Genomic DNA, 21,563 nt, shown 5'->3' with positions numbered 1-21,563 from the left:
CCGATTAATAATTGGCCGCGTCGAGATGCATTTTGTTTTACCCCGAACCACACGTTTTTCTTTTTTCAATTCATCCGTCCCGCTACCACACACCAGACGATGGTGGGGTGAGACAGAAATAGGGGACACACGGCTGGGAGGGGAAAAAAGCCACATGCAAGGGACACCAAATACGATCCATCCGTTGATTCGAGCAGCCTTTTTTAACGGCACTAATAAAAGCCAACATACGCAACTCCTAGCGCTCAGCCCCCCAAAACTCCAGCGTTGAACAGCTCCCCTAAGAACTTAAAAATCGGGCCACTGCAACTTCTCAACTTTCTTTTGGCGAGGCAACTTCTTTTTCTTTTGGCGAGGCAGCACGCTGGTGCTTCGGACTGGAAAGCAACACGCAAAAGATTGGGAATCTTAGATTGAAACCAGAACCGGGACCTCGAAGATGGTGATGGGGGCATCAGCAGCAGCAGGAGGAGCGGCAGTGGCGCCGTGGGAGCTGGTTGGGCCAGAAGAGCAGCTGTTTGTGCTGATTACGGGTGCCAACAGGTAGGTTAATAGTGCTTATTATTATTCCCTTTTCCCATCCTCCAATCCTGCAATTTGCAAGATTGTATTTCTCTGATCATGGGAATGGGCATCATGTGCTAACTTGTCTGCGCGACACGTAGCGGCATTGGTCTCGGCACGGGACAGCGCCTGATCGACGAGTTCCTGGCGACGCGCTCGCTCAAGGCGCACCTGATCCTCATCCCCACGACGCGATCGTCCTCAAAGTCCCTAGCAGCCATCCAGGCCCTCCGCGCACACGCCGAGCTGGCGGCGAAGACGTCGACGGCGTTACGGTCGAGAGCGGGCGAAGGATATCGCTGGGAGGACGCGACGCGGCGCATCCACGTGCTGAGCCTGTCGCTGGACCTGTGCGACTTGCCCGGCATATATGCGTTTGCGGCGCGGCTGGTGGGCGGGACGGTGAGCAACCCGGAGGGTCTAGAGGGGGAGTATTTGACGAACGTGAGGATTCCAAGGCTGGACACGGTGATTTTCAATGCGGCGTATGGAGGGTGGTCGGGGTGCAATTATCCTTTGGCCTGTTGGAAGATTTTGTCGCAGGGCTTGGTGCAGGCCGTGACGTATCCGACGTTTAAGAACTCTTTGGCGACGTGTATACTGAATGAGCAGCAGAGCTACGGATACGTAAGTTTCGATATTTGCCTGCTGATGTCCTTGTTTTGTTACTAGGAACTCTTGCTAACGTTTGTTGTTTATGATATATAGCCCGAGAAGCCTCTCCTCGGCGAAGTCTTTTGCGCTTGCGTCTTCGGCCACTACATTCTCGCCCACCAACTCCTACCACTGCTCTCTCGCCGCTCTACCACCGAATCCCGCGGCCGCATCGTCTGGTCCTCCAGCATCGAGGCTATTCGCGAAGTCTATAACCCCGACGACATGCAGTGCTTCCTCAAGCCTGCTGCGTACGAATCTGCCAAGCGTCTCACCGATATCATCGCCTTGACGTATAGCCTTCCTTCTGTTAGACCGTTCTCGGGACCTTTTTTGAGTATGGATGAGGAGTCGGGTGGGGATGCTGCTGAGAAGCCTGTTCCGCCGAAGATGTATGTCACGCACCCTGGTGTTGTGGCTAGTACGTTGTTCCCTGTGCCGTGGTTTCTGTTTTGGGCGTATGAGCTTGCTCTTGTTATTGCGCGTTGGATTGGATCGCCGTGGCACCCTGTTGATGGATACAGGGGAGCTGCATCGGCGGCTTGGCTTACGCTGCAGGACCAGGCAGCTCTGGATGAGGTTCAGGCAGATCGCGTCAAATGGGGGAGCAGCTGTAATAGACATCTAGAATCAACCGTGAAGAAGACCGAGGTTGAAGGCTGGGGGTGGGAAGGCAAACCGGAGACGGACGAGACGATTGCGGCCGACACAGCGAAGGGGCTGCTACACAAGTCAGTGGGCAGACGGCTGGGGACGAAGAACGTCACGAAGGAAGCGTTGATTGAGTTTGAGGTGGAGGGGGCCAGGGCATGGCAGGAGATGGAGAGGTTGAGGCATCAGTGGGCGAAGATTATAAAGCTGGATAAAAACTAGACATGACTTTGATACCTTATTTTTGTTGTTTGCTTTAAGCAGTTATTTGCTGGAGAAGTTCTTTTCACGATGGAATATAATACACACAGGGATATGCCTGGGACAGATAGGGCTTGAGAAAGAAAAGGGTATAAATTTTCAGACGTGTCTGGTATCAAAGATGCGAGCGTAATTCAACTAATACTACTGCCACCATAAACATTAAACCAAGGACCAAAAAGTTAGTCCTTGGCCCTCACTCTGCTAGCCTTTGAAGGATTTGGAGATATCGGAAGATGACATATATACCCTCCCCCTTTTTTTTCGTGGTGGTCACTCATATACACATTCAGGATATCAAGACGAGAAAAACGAGGTTTGGCGGATGGAAAAGATTCGGCATGAGGTTGTAGTGTTCGTGATATGTTTTTGTTTTTGTTTTTGTTTTTCTTTTCGTAGGCGTACAGAGGTCTTAGGAAGTACAAGATGAGGTGATGTCGTCTCATGACTCCCCCTGACTGGGATGCAGTCTCCGTAAAACCACCTTGTCTTTGCGCCCAAACCAACCCAAGACGAGAACCAGGGGCGCCGCAGCCACGGCGAGGACAGCCTGGAAGATGAGAAACTTCTTCATGTTCTTCGGAGGGTTGCCATCGGCTCCGGCCACGAGCGGGTCGCTGACAATGACGAAAATGGCACCGAAGAACTGACCACCGGCCCAGGCAGCGGTGGACGTGACTTCCGGGCTGATGGGGTGACTCAGATCGGCAAGGAACTCGACGGCGATGGGCACAAGGGCGAAGCACCCTGCGCCAATGATGGCGAGGATGACGTATGGGCCGGCGAGGCCGCGAGTCTCGGGCATCCAGATGAAGACGATGAAGCACGCGGCCACGATAGGAATGATAATCTTGATCGAGAGCAAAAAGTGCTTCGTACGGTCGAGGATGGGGGACGTGATGGCCGCGGTAACAAGGCCTACGACGATGAGGACTGCGCCACCAATGCCTGCTTGGTCGTCGGTGAAGCCGTATGGGACGAGGATCTGGTTGAGGAGACTGGATACGGCGTTAAAGAGGCCGACGTAGACGGAAAAGGTGCCGAAGACAAGCCAAAGTTCGAGAGAGCGGATGGCAGTTCGGATGGCTGGGAAGAGAGGCATCTTGGGCGTTTCTGAGGAGGCTCCTACGGGGGTGGGTGGTTTGGCGGGGATGAAGAAGGCGGTAACTGAGCAGGCAGTGGACTAGGGGGTGTCAGCTCAAACTTGTTTTATGAATTGGACAGTACGAGAGACGGAGCTTACAATGATTGCAACGTAGAGCACCATCTGAGAGACGTCGCGAGACGAGTTCACCCACAGAGGGTTAATTAGCTGCCCAAGAGCTGCACCCAACGGATTCGCTAAACTGGCCAGAGCAGTCGCAGCCACACGCCCACGGTGGGTGAACCAAAGATCGGAGTACTTGGCGGGTGTAGCCAGGACAAACGGTTGGGCGAAGCCAATCAAGATCTCGCCAACCATTGCGCAGGCGTAGATGCCACCCGACTTCTTGGTCGAGCCAGCGTAACGGATCCAGTTACCGACAATGAGCAGCACGGCAGCGGACATAAAGCCGTACTTGAATCCGCGGTTGACGATCCAGATTGACAAGGGGAAGATGGCAACAAAGGAGAGGAAGAAGGCGGTGCTAAGCCAGTTGATTGCCGAGGAGCTGACGTTGTAGTAGGCGGCAGAGTTGTCGACGACGGGAGCGTATGTGAGCCACTGGAGATGGTGTTAGCTGCTGTACTGGGAACTCGGACGAGATGAATCATGATCATGAACATGAATTTATGCTGTGGTTATTCACGATTGCTCAACTTACTCCCCAAGACACCATAATGTTCATAAGCGTGAGCTGGATGAGGCCAAACCACCGCCGCTTATACGTGCGGTACTCGGTCGACGTGCCATTCTCGACATCAGGATTCCGCTCGTCGCTGCTGAGGGTATCGCGCTCCTGGAGGCTGAATTCCTGCGACGAGTCTTTCTTGGAGCGCCAGAAGCGCAGGGCATCAGTGCTGCCGGCCGAGTTGGACAACTTGTGGAAGACGCCGCTGCGAGGGGTTTCGACGGTGTCGGCCATTGTGGTGTCTGTGGTTGTGATGCCCTCGCCTAGTTCCTTTGCGGCGCTTGCCATTGTGCTTTTGTAAGATTGAAAACTTCCGGAGGCGACCTTTTTTCTCCTTTATCTGAAACAAACGCCTTCAGAGGGCTGTCGATCTGGCGGACTGGCGCAAGTGTCAGGCAGCTGGTTTCACGCTTCAGATACTTTGAAGCAGTCGCCAGCCCACTGCCTGTATTCGTACCCCAATAAGAGAGTTAGACATCCACCGCCTCGAATTATTCGTCTCTTATTGCCCTCATCAACTTGATTGCTATTCTCTGCCCAGCCTTGTCTTCGTCTGTTCTTGCTGAGCCCCGAGTCTCGGATCCTGTTGGCGGTTTGAGTTGCTCGTGTGCGGGACCTGCCAGCAATTTCGTCGATTACGCAGTTTACGCAATGCGAACTGCAAGTCTATTTACCATGGCATTGGCGATCGGCCGAGGGAAAACCAAGCAGCACATGAGCCGACAAAAGGGCGTACGAGGTGAGTGGACGGAGAGCTGCAGCCACCAAGCAGAGCTATTTGAGGTGTGGTATGTAAACATGCGAGGACAGAGTTACGGGCGAGGGAAATAAAGCTCGGGCTATGGAATGGACCAACATGGATGGAAGCCAAAGAGCTGCTCTTTACAGGCTGCTGCAGTCGCTAGGATTGAAATACGCGAATCACCTTTAGGCGGTTTGGTGGCTGCTGGAGGACATGCCCGGAGGAGTTTAGCGGCCAGCGGCATGGCTTGCATAGCGCTGGGGAACTTTTTTGGTTTGGGTCTGGTGTCTTCCAAGTTGTCTCAGTCTCAACCAAACCAACACCCGTCGTTGTCCTTCGGCCTCTTTGCCCTCCATGATTCTCGCCGGGAGACGCCACAGGGTGCTAAGCAGTCACGGGGAATGCAGTACGAAGTGCTAGCAGCTGCTTCACGATCGGCTTGAGTCTATTTTGGCATTGGATCGAATTACTCCTCACTTCACATGCGACTTCTGCTTAACGTCCTGCAAGAGTGTCCTGCGAGGCAGCCGAACCGAACCCTGCACGCGAGCAAGCGAATGTTGGGGAACCACGGAGTCGGAAAGCCGGCGAGCAGCCGAATTCCGCGTCTGTCGATTGCTGTTGATTCTATTCTCGTCTGTTACAGCAATCCTTGAAGCAATCCACGATTGAGCGCGCATTACTCGTACGAGAACTTGCAACGTTTGCAATCCTGATGCTTCAAAGGGTCAAAGCAAGACAGTCGTGGAGCTCTCCTAGCCCGTCTCTTCCGCCCATCCGTCAAGATCTGTTACATCGACAAGCTAAACTGCCTGTAGCATCCATAGTTGGGCACGGACCGTCCAGCTCTGGCCTCGAGCCACCAATGCCGCTAGTTGTGACGATACGATGCGGAACCTCGGAACAGGGGACATGTAACGGCTAATTTCCATCTTCACAGTGACATCTAGCTATCTGGCGCAGGATTCGCCAGCCCTCGTGCCAATCACAGTCGCCACAGCCCGTTTGCCAAGGAGATAATCTCCTGGCGGCTTCCAACCGTGTACTGTAGGATCCTGCCGCAGGAGACCTTGTTGACCTTCTACTCAGATGAAACTGCGTGTCCTTCTAGCCACAAAGCTGGAACATGTTGGTGCCGTATCTAGCGTCCTGGTGCGTGTGGAGAAGCGGCGGGGATGGCACCAAAGTCGGGTCAGGCGCCGGTGGGAGGGTTGCAGTTTACAGCACCGAGATTCGCTGCGCTGCATGGCGCCCAACTGCATCGCAGATGAGGCGTGATTGATTGCTGCTGCTTATCATGGAGGCCGGGGGCCGAAGCGACCGCAACCCGACGTGCCACAGACTGGTCGAGCAAGATCGAATCATTGGCTGGGCCGCTGATTACGAGGGATGGAATCTAAGATGTCTGGATGCAAGGGGCGACAAAGGATTCGCCTGCAAACTGCGCCTCGAATGATGATTGCTGCGACGGTCTTCTCTCGAAAGGAAATGGGAAATTTCTTTTTCCTCGATTTCAGAGAGTCGCCGTCACGGGTATGGAAATATCATGTTCGACGACGAGACAATTTTGCCATTTACCCTACTTCTCTCCTCGTTTGAGACATATGGTCTCCTGCCATCGTATCATTGCTACCACGTCTGTAGATGACCTGCGGAATCGGAATTCCAATACGAAAGTGAAACTGTCATCGTCATGGCGCAATATATGGCAGCAACATGATATTGTGGTTGATGATGATGCTATCCCCCTTGGTTGACCCAAGCACTTTGAAGCCCGATACATCAGACTGATAGCCATCAGCCATGAGCGGCATATCATGTTAACTCCCTTTCCGCTGGAAACTCTCGCAATGATGGTATTTGCACCGAAAGGACTGATATCATGAGACAGGCAATCAAGCATAGGGTGATACAAACTGATAAGTCGACTTGGTTCGAATAAGCCATTTGTCTCAGTCAAACACAATTCCAACTTTGCAAAGCGGCCGTGTCACACATACGGCGGAAATTGTTTTGTACTCATTCATTGACCGTGCTTCTCCCATTACATCGATGCCATGTATCACAACATGATGTCGGCGGGGCTATTGACAGGCAGTCAGACATTTTCCTATCTATATGATTAGCCCAATATCCACAGATATCTTGATATGTGGCTATCGTCCAAAGATCTCCAGTTGTACAGACACTTTTCATGGTCAATATTCCAATCTGTACATCCTGTCAGCCAGCCCATTCTACAAATCTCCCAGCCATACGGAATAATTGGTGGCGATGCACGCTCATCATATCAGGATCCAGACTTTGCCCTCCGTGTCTTGCCAACGTCAACTGAGACATGGCACAGGGAGCCATGTCTATAATCTGGCAAACGATCCAGATACTCGGAGTATTCTTGCCGATGATAAATGATGGACTGAGACTCCCCCTTTTGCGTCCTGTGGACAGTATTCTTCTTTGCCTGATTCCCATCTCAGAGTGAATAGCTGATATACCATTGCCCAATCCTGTCCGCAAGCTATCTCCAATTCCATCCTTAGATACATCGAGCTTCACATTGTGTGAAAATGGATCAGACAGAGGACAAATTGCCTGATAAAGTTGAGCATGAAAATGCGCTGGAACAAGCAACTACCGAAAGCACCAGCCAGACTGTCGAGCTGATCCAGCTCAACCCTCAGGCTGTGGCCCGTGATATTGGACCTTTTCAGATCATAGCCCTTGGGTTCAACATCCCCAACAGCTGGGCGGGCGTCGCTACCGCGTTTTCGGCCGCTCTAACAGCTGGAGGTCCTGTTTCGCTGGTCTACGGCAACTTCGTTATCACGGCCATGTACGTGTCTGCGGCCGTCACGCTGGCTGAGCTTGCGAGCGTTTATCCGACAGCAGGTGGACAGTATCACTTCACGAGCATCATGGCGCCCAAGAGGTTCAATCGATCCATGTCCTACATCTGCGGAATGATAGCGACGGTTTCGTGGATCATTTGTTCCACAAGCGTGGCTAGTATCACGAGTTTGTGCATTGCTTCGATAGCCGAGTTTTACAGCGGATACAAAGCCAATTCCTGGCAGCTGTTTCTCATATCGCAGGGGCTCAACCTCTTTGCCCTAGGCTACAATTTGTTCGTGCTGAAACGGACTCGATGGATTCACGATGCGGCGTGTAAGTCAATTTCTTGCTTGACTCACCAAACTTATAGGGAATGTGTTCATAACTGGAAAATAGTCTTCTTGACACTGTCAACCTTCATCACCATATCAATCGTTTGCCTTGCCCGAGGTGATAAGCAGTCGTCGACATGGGTGTGGACCAACTTTGAACCGACTTCAGGATGGCCTCCTGTGGTCTCCTTCTTCACGGGGCTCACTACTCATGCATACATGTTTGGAGGGTTAGACTCTGCTCTTCATCTGGCGGAAGAGACGCTTGATGCTTCCAGGACGGTGCCAAAGGCGCTCATGTCTACAATTGGGATTGGCTTCTTCTCCGGCTTTGTCTTTTCTGTGGCCATGACATATTGTATCCCCAGCTTGGACATTTTTGCCAACGACCCGTCAGTCTTCTGCTCTCTTAATTCTGATCTATTAGGGATAATTGTACAAATTACTGACCAAGGGCATGAAAAATTGACAGGGTGCCGATATATAAACTCTGGCGCATAGCTAGCAGATCCGACACCGCTGCCACAGTCTTTCTTATTGTTGGCATCGTAATCTTCACATTCATCCTCGTCGCCACGCAGCAAACAACGTCTCGTCTGATTTGGGCCCTAGCTCGTGACCGCGGTCTTGTCTTTTCTTCTCAATTTGAGAAGTTGTCTCCCACTCTTGGCGATATCCCTGTGGCTGCACTTATTCTCGACGCAGGGCTGATATTTGTGTGCGGATGCGTCAGCTTGGGCTCCACGGCAGCTTTTAATTCGCTCGTTGGGGTGTTTTCCTTGATGCAGATGATTTCGTTTGCGATTCCGGCTGCGCTACTTATATATCGCAAGAGAAGTGAAAAAGTGCTTCCTCGCAAAAGAGCATTTAAGGTTCCCGAGATACTAGGTTGGGCTTGTAACATCGGAACAGTTATTGCGGCGATTATCGAAACCGTCTTCTTTACGTTTCCAAGCGTTTTACCAGTGACTGGTAGCAACATGAGTAAGTTAGCATCTTATCACACATGGTTTGATTTGAACTCTTGAGGAGCAAGATGTGCTGACGTTTTGTCTTATAGACTACGCTGTGGTCGTTCTAGCCGTGATTGCAATTGTCATGGTTGTGAACTGGATTGTATTTGCAAGGAAGCATTATCAAGGTCCTAGGATAGGAGGTTTCATGTAAATGAACTCAGCATCCTTTATCAATGGATACCATAACTCATCTTGGCAATATTTGCTTTATATAACAACGAATTTGTAATCTATGGTACATCCTTTTACCCCGTCTCTCAAGTCTAGTTACTCTGCTTCGTCTTCTTTGACGAACAACCACAGAGATTGAATCTTGCGACACTAGGGTCGTGGTCGCTGACCTGGTCATCGTTATTCTGCCAGGTATTCAAATGCAAATGCTCATACTTGGCGTCCCGGTGCAGTCCCTCGCTTACATACATGTGATCCAGCTCCTCAGTGTTCATGTCGAAAAGATATGTATATCTCTCCACGGGATCAATTCCAACAACTTCATCAAGATCAGTGAGGCCAGATATGGAAGAGAATGTGGTGAGAGGGTCGACTTGGGAGTACTCGTTGAAGTCACCCGCAACGAGGATATTGGCCGTAGGATCCTGGCTGAGAATCTCGGCAACAAATTTCTATAATACTCACGTCAGTATCTTAGCATACATGTATTCTAGGGTACAGCATTAATATCAGGAACGTACCGCCACGATACTGGTCTGTACAGTTCGCTTCTCGACTCCTTGGTTCACGGGCGGACGAAGGTCACCTGATAGAGATGTTGAACCGCCCTTGCTGACCAGATGGACGTTAATGGTAAAGAAGATCTTTTTGGTGCCCTTGACAGTCTTCCATGCGGCTGCCAGTGGCTTGCGGCTGCTATCCCAGGCGGTGTTGAGAGGGTCGATCCGACCGGGATTGTACTTGAGCTCCGGGCCATCGAGAACCTCATTAACATCGAGACTTCCACCGAGATTGAGTTTGTACAGCTGAAGGACGTCAGAGCGATAGAAGTAAGCCTGACGAATGTTGCCGCCGGGCTCTCCACCGTCTTTATTGTTGATGGGGCTAATTTCTGCAAAATCGTAGACAATGCCCGAAGCCTCTTCAATCTTGGACGCAAGCGTGGTCAGGGTGACGTTGGCGTCCACAATGCCGTCGTTTTTGTTGCCAGAATTGTCTTGTACTTCTTGGAGGAAGATGAGATCAGGAGTGCGCAGTTTGTTCACGATGTGGTCGACAACGAGAGGCAAGTGAGGAGAGTCGGGCATCAAGTTTTCGGTGTTATAGTCGCCAACAGTAATACCGAGACAATCACCGGTGCTGTTGAAAGAGACAGCAGGAAAGTCGGTAGTGGCATTCTTGAGGGGAGAGAGGTGAGTAAGAGGAAGAAGACGGTATGATCCAAAATCATTGTAGACAACACCGGTAATATCGCCGAGGTAGTCGCCCATTCGCGTATCGAGCGGGTTCTTGGATCCGTCTAGGGGAGTGCCAACGGTGATGACTTCGGGATTGGCATCGCCTTCCAGCATAGTCAGACCGCCGTGAGCATTGAGACCCGTCACGGGCCAGTTACCACGGATGTAGACATCGCCAAAGTTATTCGGGCGGCTGATTTGGTAGGCATCCTTGATGGTGACGTACTCGCCTAAAAGACTCTCCCAGAAATCAAGGCCGTATAAGTCAGGCTGGAGCTGGGGATTCGTGCTGGAGATGTTGGCTACAGCATTAGGAACGCCAAAGATTCCTCCTTGGTCTAGGCTGGAGAAGTCCTTGGTTGGAGGAAACGAAGTATCGACGCCGATGACGAGTGGCTTCACTTCGTTTCCGGATGAGACGACTTTGATGTTTGTGGGCTTGTTAATCTCAGTCAGGTAGATGTAGTTGGCGTTTGATCTAAATTGTTCAATTGTTGTCAGTCTCATGGCTGATGCGATGAGATGCGATTAAACACACCGATATTCTACAACTAGACCATCTAGAGTGATAATGTCGCCGACTTTTACCGTCTTCACTGCAGCGCTGTTGAAGATAAAGAGGCCTTCAGAAGTGGCGGGATTCTCATCCGGCTCCGTAGATCGAAGGAATATGCCATTGCTGTTAGTTGCAGTCACAAGACCCTTGATGTCGGTGACGGTCTTGTCTTTGAACGGCGAAATGTAGCGGTCGCCATTGATCTCGGCAATTGAGATGGCAGCAGCCGAGCCCAAGACGGCTGCGAGAGCGACAAACGACTTGACTGCCATTATGCTGCCGAGTGGTAATTCACTTGCATCAATGGTGAGAATCAATTGAGGTGGCCACAGACGCCTTTTTGTCTATTACCGCCAAGATATTTATTCGCATCATGTGTGTTTCTATGTGTCTAACAAAGTACTATACAATACATTCCATGGCGGACTAGACCTCTCAGGCCTGGAACATGGCATCTCTTGGCAGCTTTGCGTAGCGTCTATCGACCTGCCCGTTCAGAAATATCGATACCACCAGATCCATTCATTTACAACACGTTTTACCCGAATATCGATCGGCCACCGACGCTCGGGATCAAGCTCCGGGAGCCATGCCCAATTCTGCAGGTACCAAGACAAAGAGCATGACTGACAGGACATGGATTTGGAGGGAGAAAGCCAATAGACCGAGGCAGTGAGCTTCGGAGCTGAGACTGTGTTAGCAGGGACTCGATTGGCTTGGCAGCTTTTCAGGTGGCGGCTTACCGGGACTTTTGATGGCCTTTTGCTTGACCGACTGACAGAATGGGGAAGACGGCTGAGAGAGTGGGGATGATTGGATAAGCTTAACGATGATGCTTGAGCTAAATTATCATTTTGGCTATTCAATTGGTGGAGAGGTAAATGGGGACCTTTTTCGCTTTATGTCGCTGGATAAAAACGCGTTTCTCGCCGTCTACGATAGGCCTCACTGTCGCTTTCATCAAGTTTCGTTTTATACTTAAGCATCCGAATTTAATTCACTTCTTCTTGAAATAAAGATAGAAACACCAGAATATCTTCTCTAGGTTCTCCATAGGTAGTAGCAACAGCTCCTCGTCTTCTTTCCAGGGTAGTGGTAAATCTTTGCGTCTCTTCTCAAATTTCTACATACCAAGGTGAGGAGGATGGTGCTCTGGATTGTTTAGTCCAATTCTATCATAGAGACTTGAACTCGAGATCCTGACCTCTTTCATTCAACCTCCGGAATTATTCTCACCTCCGGTATTGTTCTCACATCCCGTATTATTCTCACACGATTGTACCGGCACATTCGGCAACCTAGAATACGACAATCACGGCATTCGTAGACGCAGTCCGGCGGCCGTTGATGACACTCATCGCATCGAACGAGGTCCAGGCGAGGTCTCCAGTGCCGATGCACGCACTGATGGTTTTGAACCAAGTTGTCTCTTGCCTGTTCCACAAGAACTGCCCGCTGCTCTCTCTCCAGTTGACGTCCATCTGCATCTCGATCAACGACAACATTTGCTCGATCGACCAGCCGGTTTTCATCCCACTGATCACATGCACACGTTTTCCACTCCTTTCCACATACGTAACAAAACTGAGCGCCACAGCGGCATGCTGTCGGGTTGTTAGTAAGATGTGATTACATGTAAGGAGATGTCGCGATATACTTATATGGTTGCATCCCGTGCGCAAGTCAACTAACGTACGGCATTTGTAACATCTCTGCCAGCCATTCTCCTTCGCAATACGGAGAAGATCCAAGGTTGCCGCATCTTCAGGGCAGTGATCCTTCTTATGAGATTTGCCCTTGCAATGAGTGCAAGTCTTCTTTAGGCATTTTGTACATACTGCTGTGTCTCCCCGAATAGACTGTTGAGGAATAAAGGCCGAACAAGAGGGCCGATGACAGTACATCCTATCTGGCGTACTGTACTCCAACTCCTTTTCTCGGTACTCCCTAACTAGCTCTTCCGGAAGGAAGATCTGATTCATTCCAAGAGGAATTGATTGGCCGCAGCATCGAGGAGGAAAGAGAGATTCATCGCTCATTGCCGCTCTGAATAGCTTTGCTATGCATGCGCGACAGTATTGGTGTGAGCATGGGCATTGAACCGTCTCAGAGAACGGAACGTCCTCCATACAGGCGAGACATCGTCCTTTCGTAGTGGCTGAGGTACCTGCCCGCGTCGTCTGCCTGGATGAAGGCTCGCCAACAGTCGAATACGGATCATCAATAACGCCATTGTATAGGGTCGCAAGCTTCTTAATCATTCCATCTTCGATAACTGTGTCTGGTGTGGCTATGCTCGGTACTGGCGCTGAAGGGTGCCCATTAATCGCATATTCTCGGTCAAGCACAGCTTGCTGCTCTTCTTCAAGATGATTCCTGATGAGATCTCCATCGTTTAAGGCGGCATGAGCAATACTACGGGCTATGGCCCGGTCGGAAGATGTCACTGCCAGGGACTCGAGCTCGGAATAATACACTTGTAATGCGAGCTCGGCATCGGACTGTTCTACTTGATGATGCCTGGCATCCTGCAGCTGAAGTTCCATGATTAAGTTAAAAGTTGCTTGGTCAATCTCATCAGACATAGCTGTAGCTGCTTCTGGGCTTGCCGTTCGTTTATCAATCGTTTCTCGGGCGAGTCGCAGGATGAGGAGAAGACGAAGAAGCGGGGGTGAATCTCTTGATACTATATGCAGCATATATATTAACTGATACGAGTTGGTGTGACTTGAATCTGCTTTGCAAGCGAGACGCCTTCATTCATTATGGAAGAAATCTGTTGGACGAATTGATCGTGGAACGAGTGAACGTTTTCACCAATCATCCATGGTTAAAATATATACCCATGCCAGCGATGATAGTCTTCTTTTGAATTGGTTGTGTTCGTCATTACTCCATGAGACTAGGGTTAAAGGATGCAAGCCGTTTCTCGTGAAACTGATGGAGATTATGAGACTGGCATTATGCTTCAGCATACAACAGAAGAAATATAGCGTCTCACATATGGGGGTAGTCATAGCTTAAAACCGCCTGTCTTCTATTACACGTACGCTTCTCCGCCTATTGCGGCAAAGCCGCTCATGAGCGGTTGTGAGAGGAATGCTTATGAAGCAACCCGCTCTGTCCGAAGTACCTATATGAAGGGAAGTGAACATGTTCTAAAGAGTTGAGCAGAGCTATATACATTTAGAGATTTGCTTCACTCTTCAACGCGATCATGTCAAACGGCCAGATCCTTCTTAAGCGAAATCCCAGCTTCAATGACAAGAACAATGACTTTTACGCAAGCTGGGAGAATGAACATGGTCAGCAAGCTTTGCCTTGGGCACTAGCTACGGGGGTTACATACTATGCCCAGATAAGTTTCAAGATATTCTGTGCTCTATTAAAGCATATAGAAAAAGCATTTCTCCAGTGATTCTGGTTTAAGTATGACATAAGAGTTACAAGGTGGCCTTTCACGGAGATTGGAGCTGACAATGTTCCTAAAGATACACTACATTCAGTCCAATGATCCTAAGTTTTCTACTGACAATTGGGATGGGGCCATTGAATACAGAGTTGACCCAAATGCATCAACTGTTGCCAATAGTCCGTCACGCGAGGCTGCAAGTGCTGCTTATTACAAAAAACAAATCTTGGTGGGTGAACGACGACTCTTCATTGGTGACGCCTCCTCTCATTCCAAGCACGTTCCAGAGAGAACTGTCAGTGGGAAAAAAGTAGTTATGATTGAGAATGGTAGGGCAACGCAACCGATTGATGAACGATGGGTAAAACTTTGGCAGGAATACCTGGATAGACATACGTCAACTGAGTGATGAGTATAGATACACTAAAGATAAGAATGAGGACTCGAAGTTTCGAACTTGACGCTATATAAAACGTTCTAATTGACGGCTACGGTTAACATAGATTAGAGGGAGATAGTTTCTCCAGGGCAACTACGACAAAGTAGGAAGAACTTGCTTCCTCAGCCACTTGTTGATGTATTTTTGTAACTCTTTGTTGTTCTTCTCAATTGCCATCATATGTCCATTGCCATGTATTCCCTGGTCTGCTAGATAGACGTGTTCAATAAGAACCCCTGCGTCACGGAGGAACTCAGCCGTGAGGTGGTCGTATCCCGCATGATACGACGCTTCAGCGGTCACCAACACAACTGGAATGTGGCAAAGATTCTTGAGCTGTCGCATGGGATGCTCTTGTCGAGGCCCCTTAATTAAGCCCGCGTATATTCCCGTCTCCTCTATCATGTCTTCGCCTCTTGTCGGCAACATTCCGTACGGCAACTTGTCAGCATCTTCCGGTAATGGTGGCTCATAGCGTAGCGGTGTGCTGGTAATTCCAAAGGGATGTATCAACTTGCCGACGATCTCAGGTCGGGAGTTGAAGGGCGGACAGTCCGGATACTGGAACGGTGGGCCATGAGGTTCCAATGCCACGATGCCACAGACCAACTCTGGACAGGCATCGGCAGCGTGCCATCCGAGTGGCCCTGACTGAGAGTGAGTGACGAGAAATGCCGGGCCGATCTTGTTTAGCAGTGCCTTGATTGCCGGCCTGAAAAGGGACTCGACTTTTGCGTAGCTGCCGATATGTCCGACTTGGCTGGCGTAAAAGGCGTCGAATACGGGATCTCCTCGCTTCCCGGAGCCGGGCCATTGCGTATGGAGATGTGCCCATGGCGAATTCTCAGGTTGAGGCGCAGTAAATGCGGCCTCCAGCTCCTCCACGGTGTAATGAGTAAGATCTCCAATGTCCGCTGCATGATAACGAGATCGTCCTACTCCTGGCTGATCAACCACGTAGCATTCCCAATTGTCTGCGGCTTGGAGCATGGCTAAGCCAAGCCGATTATCCGGTGTTGCCTCCCAATGTGTCCCCGTTTGGGCTGCCCCATGTATGAAGACAATGGCAGGCTGTCCAGGAACTTTCTTCCCATAGCGTCGTACGCACATGGATCCGGTCATATGTGTTCCTCGGTCATCTTTAATGTATTCACCACCAACGTAAAATACATCCGCTTCTGGCTGCTCTTGAACATTACTTGATGGCATCGTATAATTGTGATCTGAGATGCGCCGATGGTGAAGAAAGTCGATTTAAATGCAGCTGGTTAAACTGCATATAAGCTTCATTCGAGAAAGCGGCTTTCAACGGATATTTAAACTTGTCCGATACTGTTCCGCTAAGTTGTCTGCATAATGTTGATTAGATGTCGTCTTGAATTATCGTGTTCTCATTATATAATACGTGGCGGAGAGGCTGAGATGAAGGCTGTTCACCTTAAACCAGGGCCTATTACCAAAATAGTACAAGTTCCCCGTAGCGGCGGACTTTATAGTCCAAGGATCTGACTATGAACTATGGGTCACCTTGGTATCGGCATCGTGAACCGGCCGTAAGCCATCTAGAGTATTTTTCACGACACATGCATATCAACGTCCCAACATGTGAACTACAACATCTACATTATGGATTTGTATAGTAGAACTACCGCATACGTTGGTTTCATTATATCTGGTTCAACGCGGAATGGAATATTTGTATAGTCTAGTTTTCATGTGTAGGCCTCTGGGGAGATTCAGTGATCTTCCTGCTATGACGAGAGCTGGAGTTACAAGGCAATACACAATTAGATAAGATAATGAGACATAATGTACTGGTTCTTGATAATTTCGTACTAAGTATACCCTTCACTTCTAATCGCCTAATTGAAAGACCACAGCCCCATAAACCGCGTTGATCGTTGAGTTCAATTTACATCCAATATCAGTCGGCACTAAAAACAGTGCCAGAGGGTTTTCCTTACAAAATGTAGCGGAAGTCGGGGTGATAGTCATAAGCCTCTTCAAATGACTGGTGGCTCATTGGGTGAACGGTTCCAGCTGCTTGGTGACGAGCGGCCTCTTCCTCCTTCTTACCATTCAGGCGGCGCATATGGAGCCACATGAGGACAGCAGAAATGAATCCCAAGGTTTGAAATGCCAAACAGATGGAATGACCCTTCAAGTATCGCGGAGGGTCAGTGTAGATGTGAGAAGCCATAATGGCAAAACACTGACCAACAACTTCTGCGACTCCCCATGTCATTGCACGCTTCGTGAATCCACACACGTTGATGCTTGCCCAGGCTCCTAGAAGAGTAACGCACGGGAAGACACCCATAGTGATAAGACAAGTCCCAAAGATCTTGACTTTGACGCTGTTTACCACCATGAGAATAATGTACCCAACGATCGAAAAAGCGAAGCAGAGCATCAAAAGTGGCCCCTTGATACCTGTGCGATCGGATGTATAATTGACAATGAGAAGAGTGACGAATGCACACGCGTACGGAATGACCGAAAAGAGTTGGGTCCGGGCTTTGCAATTCATGATTGTCAGATCGAGACGAAACAGAATCAGGCAAGAGGGAGTTACTCACTTTGGGAGAAGCCGAACTCCAGAACAAAGCTTGGCAGAAAAGCGCTGATGGAGGCAAGCCCAAGAGCAATACCAGCATTCATGATTGAACAGAAGTAAACTTTCGGGTCCTTGAATGCAATTATCATTTGACGCTTATCGAAGCCTGCACCGGCTTTGTTGTAGGCTATATCCTTTCGTTAGCAGCCAGCCTTGTTGTGTGATACGCAAAGAACGTACTCTTGAGGCGCTTAATGGCCACTTCAAGCTCTGCTTTGGAAAAGATCCAATGCTTTAGGTCCTTGATCTGATCGGGAGGAGGCGGCATCAACAGCCAGGAACAGATTCCGACAAAGATGCCGGCACATCCTTGAATGATGAACAGCCATTGCCATGCGGAGTGGCCCAGGGCACCGTCCAAATTCTTTTGAATGGCATACGCAATGAGTCCACTAAACGCACCAGCAATAATTGCTGCAGAATAAGAAGCTGTGAACTCGGATTAGTATGGCTAGGTAATATGTAACATTTGACGTTCGACGAAGAGAAACATACAAGTTCGAATTGCCAGCTCGTCCCGCTTATACCACAAGGTCGTATATAGAGTCAAAGCTTGAAGAAAAGTAGATGCAAAGCCAAACAGAATCCGAAGGGCAAGAATAGTAGCAGCGTTCTTCGCTGCAGCCATGCAGCATGATAGTGTTGCAAAAGCAATGACACATCCACCAACTTGTCGATGAGCCTTGAAGAAACGGATGGACAAGTTTGCTGGGATAATGCATATGACATAGCCCACGTCTTGATGAAGCTGTTAGTGTATGGCATCTCATGATGCCAGAGGTATCGGCTTACAGTATAAGGAGACAGCGTTATAATATTGAGCGTCACTCATGTTGAGATCTTGTTGAAGTCCCATTACACGGGCATTTCCGATATTTCCTCGATCCTGGATGAAAAGACTTGGAATCAATTTCTTTCTTTTATCATAGAACGGAGCATCATTGAAACTTACCCATTGATTCACGAGGAAGACGAGAGACGTCATTCCCACAATTAGAAAATCAGCTTTGAGAACTAAGCTTTTCTCTAGCCTCTTCTCTTCTGCTGTCAGTTCTAGCTCTGTAGCTAAGAACTCCTTCTCTTGGTACTCGACCACGTCCACATCGTTCACGGGTTCTACTTTTTCGGTATCCGTCATGTTAAAAATTATCGGCAGTAAGAAATGGATTCAGAAGTGAGGTGGATGGGTCAAGAGAGTAGCAAAGAGAGAAGAATCCGGGGTAAGTTATAGTAAATGCAATATGTTGACTCCAATATCGGCGCTCTTATAAAAGCATCCCGTGGTTTGCAGCTGGGGTAGTCTGGGGAAGTGTCTAAACTAGCTCCGAAGATTTGGATCTAGCGGATGTCTTGGCGATGCGGCACCATCAAGTGCATTTATTCGTCAATTTTTTTCTTCTTCTAGAGCCCAGAGCCTGTACTGATACGCCGTAAAGGGATGTTCTCGACCAGAGGATGCACAACTCCGCAGGGCTGGGACGCTTGGCGGCGATGTCACCGGTTAGTACGGGTTGTTAGCGTCTCTCAACTGGAGAACAATATGCCCTGTTGCATACGCCCTGGATTGATTCCATGTACGGCTGTGCAGCATTCGTAGGCTCTGGGGCTGATGCTCGGATCGTCGTTTAGGGGAAAGTAAAGGATACATGGCATCCTAAACTCCGCAGAGATTTTGCTCGCGCATTCTGTTGTTTGGATAGGCGTCTTACCGAGAGAGGAAATTATCGCGACATCCGCAGTAGCGGACCGCCGACCCGTAGGTATTACCCAAAACGGCAATCGGCCAGTTTGAACGGTTCGGCCGGATGTGTATTCTAACCGCAACTCAAATATTGTGTCTTTCAACTTCATGTTTCTCGAAAAGGAAAGTTTCCCGATGAACCTCATGATGCATATAATTCGTTGTGTCTTTATATCATTCCGATTCTTCATCGTTTTCACTATGAGAATTAGTTTAGTCCGCCGGGTATTCCCAATAACTGGATCTATTGATTGCTGAAATACGAACTCGGTCTCGCCACCTCAAGCTTTTTCAAGCTATCACAGCAAATTGCAGATCGAGACGTAAGTTTGTTTGTCATGTAAACATTGATAGAATGTCATTGCGGAATGGAAGTTCACTAATATTATCGGTACAATTACTCTTTGGAGAATAGATGTGGCAATGATTACATCTCGGTCGAGTGCACATCGTCTCGGAGTCTTTGAAGAACCCGTCATATGCGTCGGTGAAGAGACAAGAGGAGAAACTAACTTTGATTATTTCTAAGAAACTACGATGTTTCCAAGATACAGTATTGCATTGGGCTAGAATGGAAGGTGAGCAGCTATTGTCTTTTGCACCTCAAGTGCAACTTGATAACCCAGAATTATTCCTCTGCAATATGCTTCAATGGATGTTTCTCTCACCCTACTCACGTATTCTCCATACGTCCGATACAACTCTTTCAATTTTGCCTCGTCATATGGGATAGTGGCTCCATTCAAACCCGTACCAACAAGACCGACATACTTCGCAATTGGGACAGTAATCTCTGGGAGCCGGACTCCTCCAATGACATTACCATCAGAAGCACGATTCAATATCGGTGTGGTGCCGTTGAGATATCCTTCAATCAAGGGCATCGGTGAGGGTGGGTGATGATGCTTAATCCAGGCTGGAAGCAAACGGAATGCGGCATCCACGACTGGAAGCCAATTTACTTGACTCCAATTTCGAGAGAGCTGCTGCGGAGGCTCAACGCCATCACGATTGAGCGTCAATAAGAGATTTTCGTATAAGGGTACGTTGACATGTGAAGCCCCAGCTACCTCCCAATAGCGAAAATTCGAAGTATCTGGCTGGCGTGTACCAAATAGAATGGTGTATGAAGCTTCTAGTTCGCTGTTGATCATAAAGACTGGAATCTGCAAGTCTGTTCGTACCATTGCTGAAACTGTCGGAGCCTGTTCTCCAGACGATGTATGATCAGTCGAAAAGGTAGCCGCCTGGCTGGCGGATAGCAATGGCATTGTGGCGTCGAATACGTTGGTGAGAGGTTGTATGCCATTGGTGTATGCGAGGACTCGGGAACCAGACTGTGAACCACCAACTGCGACGACAATATCAGGAGATAAACCGCCTAGTACTTTCGCTTGCCCTTGGCGTGATTTGATAAGTCTAGCAACTTGGGTATATATATCGTAGCTGACGGTATCGTTTGGAATCGTCAAAGATCCATAACGATCTGAGTCCCATTGATGAAGGCCTTGGGGGTTCGGAATATTGAGCCCAGATATTCCAACACGTTGCGCGGATACAAGGACATAGACAGATCCATTTTCGTAGAGTCCAGGAGCATCTCCACCAAAAGTGACTTCGTAGCCAAATGATACGTTGATCCATTCTAAAAGGGCAACACCGCTGAATCGGGAACGATGTTTTGGTCTGCGTACAAGAATTCGGGTCTTGTAATAGCTACTCTTTGTAGGCTTCAAATTCCATTTGCCGTCCAAGCTGAGATCACTAATTGGTTCATACCCCGTCGCGTTCCCTGTCAAGAAGAATTCTTCTTCGATGTAGCCGATTTCGTCAATGTTTCCGTAATAGCTCGCAAATGGGTATCCTCTTTGGCCACCACAAATAGGACCCTTGATGTCGGGTAGCTTGCAGGTGTCTTTTCTGTCATTCATGTTGGCAAAAGCCAGAGGGAAAATCCCAAACAAAAGTAGAAGTGGTCTCATGGTTAAGGTAGTAACGAAATCTTGCTGATGTAACGACAATATTTGATGTGCGTACATTAGGTGGCTATGTTTGACATCATTATATAACTTTTTATTTGTTTCTCCTATTAGTTTTCAACAATATTAGGTGCACGTCATTGGCAGATTATACAAGGGACTTCCTAATAGAGAAATATTCACGAATTAGCTCCTCCTCTGTTATTGTGTAGAGATCCTAGGCTTCTTCTTCTATGTCCATCGTTCTGAGCCGGAAGGGCACTAGTATTCAATGGTTTGGCATAGCCTATGTTACTACTGGAGATGCTAATATTACCCCTCATTTGGTAAATAAGTATAAATTTATAGTTCTCATCCTCGTTAACACATATTTGTGTAGATACGTGGTCACTGGTGTTGAGAATTGCTGCCCCTCAAGGTCGTAATATCCTTTCTAGCAATAGAAGAAAAATGTAAAACACCCTTGCTTGAATTACATAAGTAAGTAAATTGTTCAGATGAAGTAACATTTCACGCAGGGCATGGA

The 21,563-nt window shown here is 48.8% G+C and overlaps 8 protein-coding genes across 8 annotated transcripts; 2 read left to right on the top strand and 6 right to left on the bottom strand.

Annotated features, from left to right (window-relative positions):
- The first annotated feature begins 89 nt into the window (after positions 1 to 89).
- Positions 90 to 2,382, top strand: V8C40DRAFT_254552 (uncharacterized protein). Its single transcript, XM_083217845.1, has 3 exons — positions 90 to 543; positions 666 to 1,191; positions 1,273 to 2,382. The coding sequence occupies exons 1-3, from the start codon at positions 440 to 442 to the stop codon at positions 2,089 to 2,091; spliced, it is 1,449 nt and encodes a 482-aa protein (XP_083069151.1). The 5' UTR covers positions 90 to 439; the 3' UTR covers positions 2,092 to 2,382.
- Positions 2,205 to 4,822, bottom strand: V8C40DRAFT_254550 (major facilitator superfamily domain-containing protein). Its single transcript, XM_083217844.1, has 3 exons — positions 3,936 to 4,822; positions 3,374 to 3,835; positions 2,205 to 3,313 (listed from the first exon to the last, which is right to left on the bottom strand). The coding sequence occupies exons 1-3, from the start codon at positions 4,248 to 4,250 to the stop codon at positions 2,573 to 2,575; spliced, it is 1,518 nt and encodes a 505-aa protein (XP_083069150.1). The 5' UTR covers positions 4,251 to 4,822; the 3' UTR covers positions 2,205 to 2,572.
- A 2,347-nt stretch (positions 4,823 to 7,169) lies between these two features.
- Positions 7,170 to 9,182, top strand: V8C40DRAFT_84225 (amino acid transporter). The gene is made up of 4 exons (XM_083223508.1): positions 7,170 to 7,869; positions 7,933 to 8,260; positions 8,341 to 8,852; positions 8,929 to 9,182. The coding sequence occupies exons 1-4, from the start codon at positions 7,272 to 7,274 to the stop codon at positions 9,033 to 9,035; spliced, it is 1,545 nt and encodes a 514-aa protein (XP_083069149.1). The 5' UTR covers positions 7,170 to 7,271; the 3' UTR covers positions 9,036 to 9,182.
- On the bottom strand, positions 8,978 to 11,249 carry V8C40DRAFT_254543 (Endonuclease/exonuclease/phosphatase). The gene is made up of 2 exons (XM_083217843.1): positions 10,832 to 11,249; positions 8,978 to 10,771 (listed from the first exon to the last, which is right to left on the bottom strand). Exons 1-2 carry the CDS (start codon positions 11,119 to 11,121, stop codon positions 9,565 to 9,567), a joined length of 1,497 nt encoding a protein of 498 aa, XP_083069148.1. The 5' UTR covers positions 11,122 to 11,249; the 3' UTR covers positions 8,978 to 9,564.
- Positions 11,250 to 11,714: 465 nt separating this feature from the next.
- V8C40DRAFT_254541 (E3 ubiquitin-protein ligase) lies at positions 11,715 to 13,899 on the bottom strand. Its single transcript, XM_083217842.1, has one exon. It carries the CDS (start codon positions 13,546 to 13,548, stop codon positions 12,148 to 12,150), a length of 1,401 nt encoding a protein of 466 aa, XP_083069147.1. The 5' UTR covers positions 13,549 to 13,899; the 3' UTR covers positions 11,715 to 12,147.
- An 894-nt stretch (positions 13,900 to 14,793) lies between these two features.
- Positions 14,794 to 15,909, bottom strand: V8C40DRAFT_282097 (alpha/beta hydrolase; the record flags this gene model as incomplete). The annotated part of the gene is made up of 1 exon (XM_083221730.1): positions 14,794 to 15,909. One exon carries the CDS (start codon positions 15,907 to 15,909, stop codon positions 14,794 to 14,796), a length of 1,116 nt encoding a protein of 371 aa, XP_083069146.1.
- Positions 15,910 to 16,545: 636 nt separating this feature from the next.
- On the bottom strand, positions 16,546 to 18,946 carry V8C40DRAFT_254539 (MFS general substrate transporter). Its single transcript, XM_083217841.1, has 6 exons — positions 18,270 to 18,946; positions 18,110 to 18,203; positions 17,813 to 18,055; positions 17,498 to 17,746; positions 17,280 to 17,444; positions 16,546 to 17,217 (listed from the first exon to the last, which is right to left on the bottom strand). The coding sequence occupies exons 1-6, from the start codon at positions 18,453 to 18,455 to the stop codon at positions 16,661 to 16,663; spliced, it is 1,494 nt and encodes a 497-aa protein (XP_083069145.1). The 5' UTR covers positions 18,456 to 18,946; the 3' UTR covers positions 16,546 to 16,660.
- Positions 18,947 to 19,624: 678 nt separating this feature from the next.
- On the bottom strand, positions 19,625 to 21,040 carry V8C40DRAFT_282096 (uncharacterized protein; the record flags this gene model as incomplete). Its single annotated transcript, XM_083221729.1, has 1 exon — positions 19,625 to 21,040. The coding sequence occupies one exon, from the start codon at positions 21,038 to 21,040 to the stop codon at positions 19,625 to 19,627; it is 1,416 nt and encodes a 471-aa protein (XP_083069144.1).
- Between the last annotated feature and the right edge of the window lie 523 nt (positions 21,041 to 21,563).

Source organism: Trichoderma camerunense (assembly GCF_050948025.1).
Source record: "Trichoderma camerunense strain CBS 138272 chromosome Unknown V8C40scaffold_19, whole genome shotgun sequence".
Classification (NCBI taxonomy): domain Eukaryota; kingdom Fungi; phylum Ascomycota; class Sordariomycetes; order Hypocreales; family Hypocreaceae; genus Trichoderma; species Trichoderma camerunense.
The sequence above is the reverse complement of the archived record's forward strand: the minus strand, read 5'-3'. Positions and strand labels throughout refer to the sequence as shown.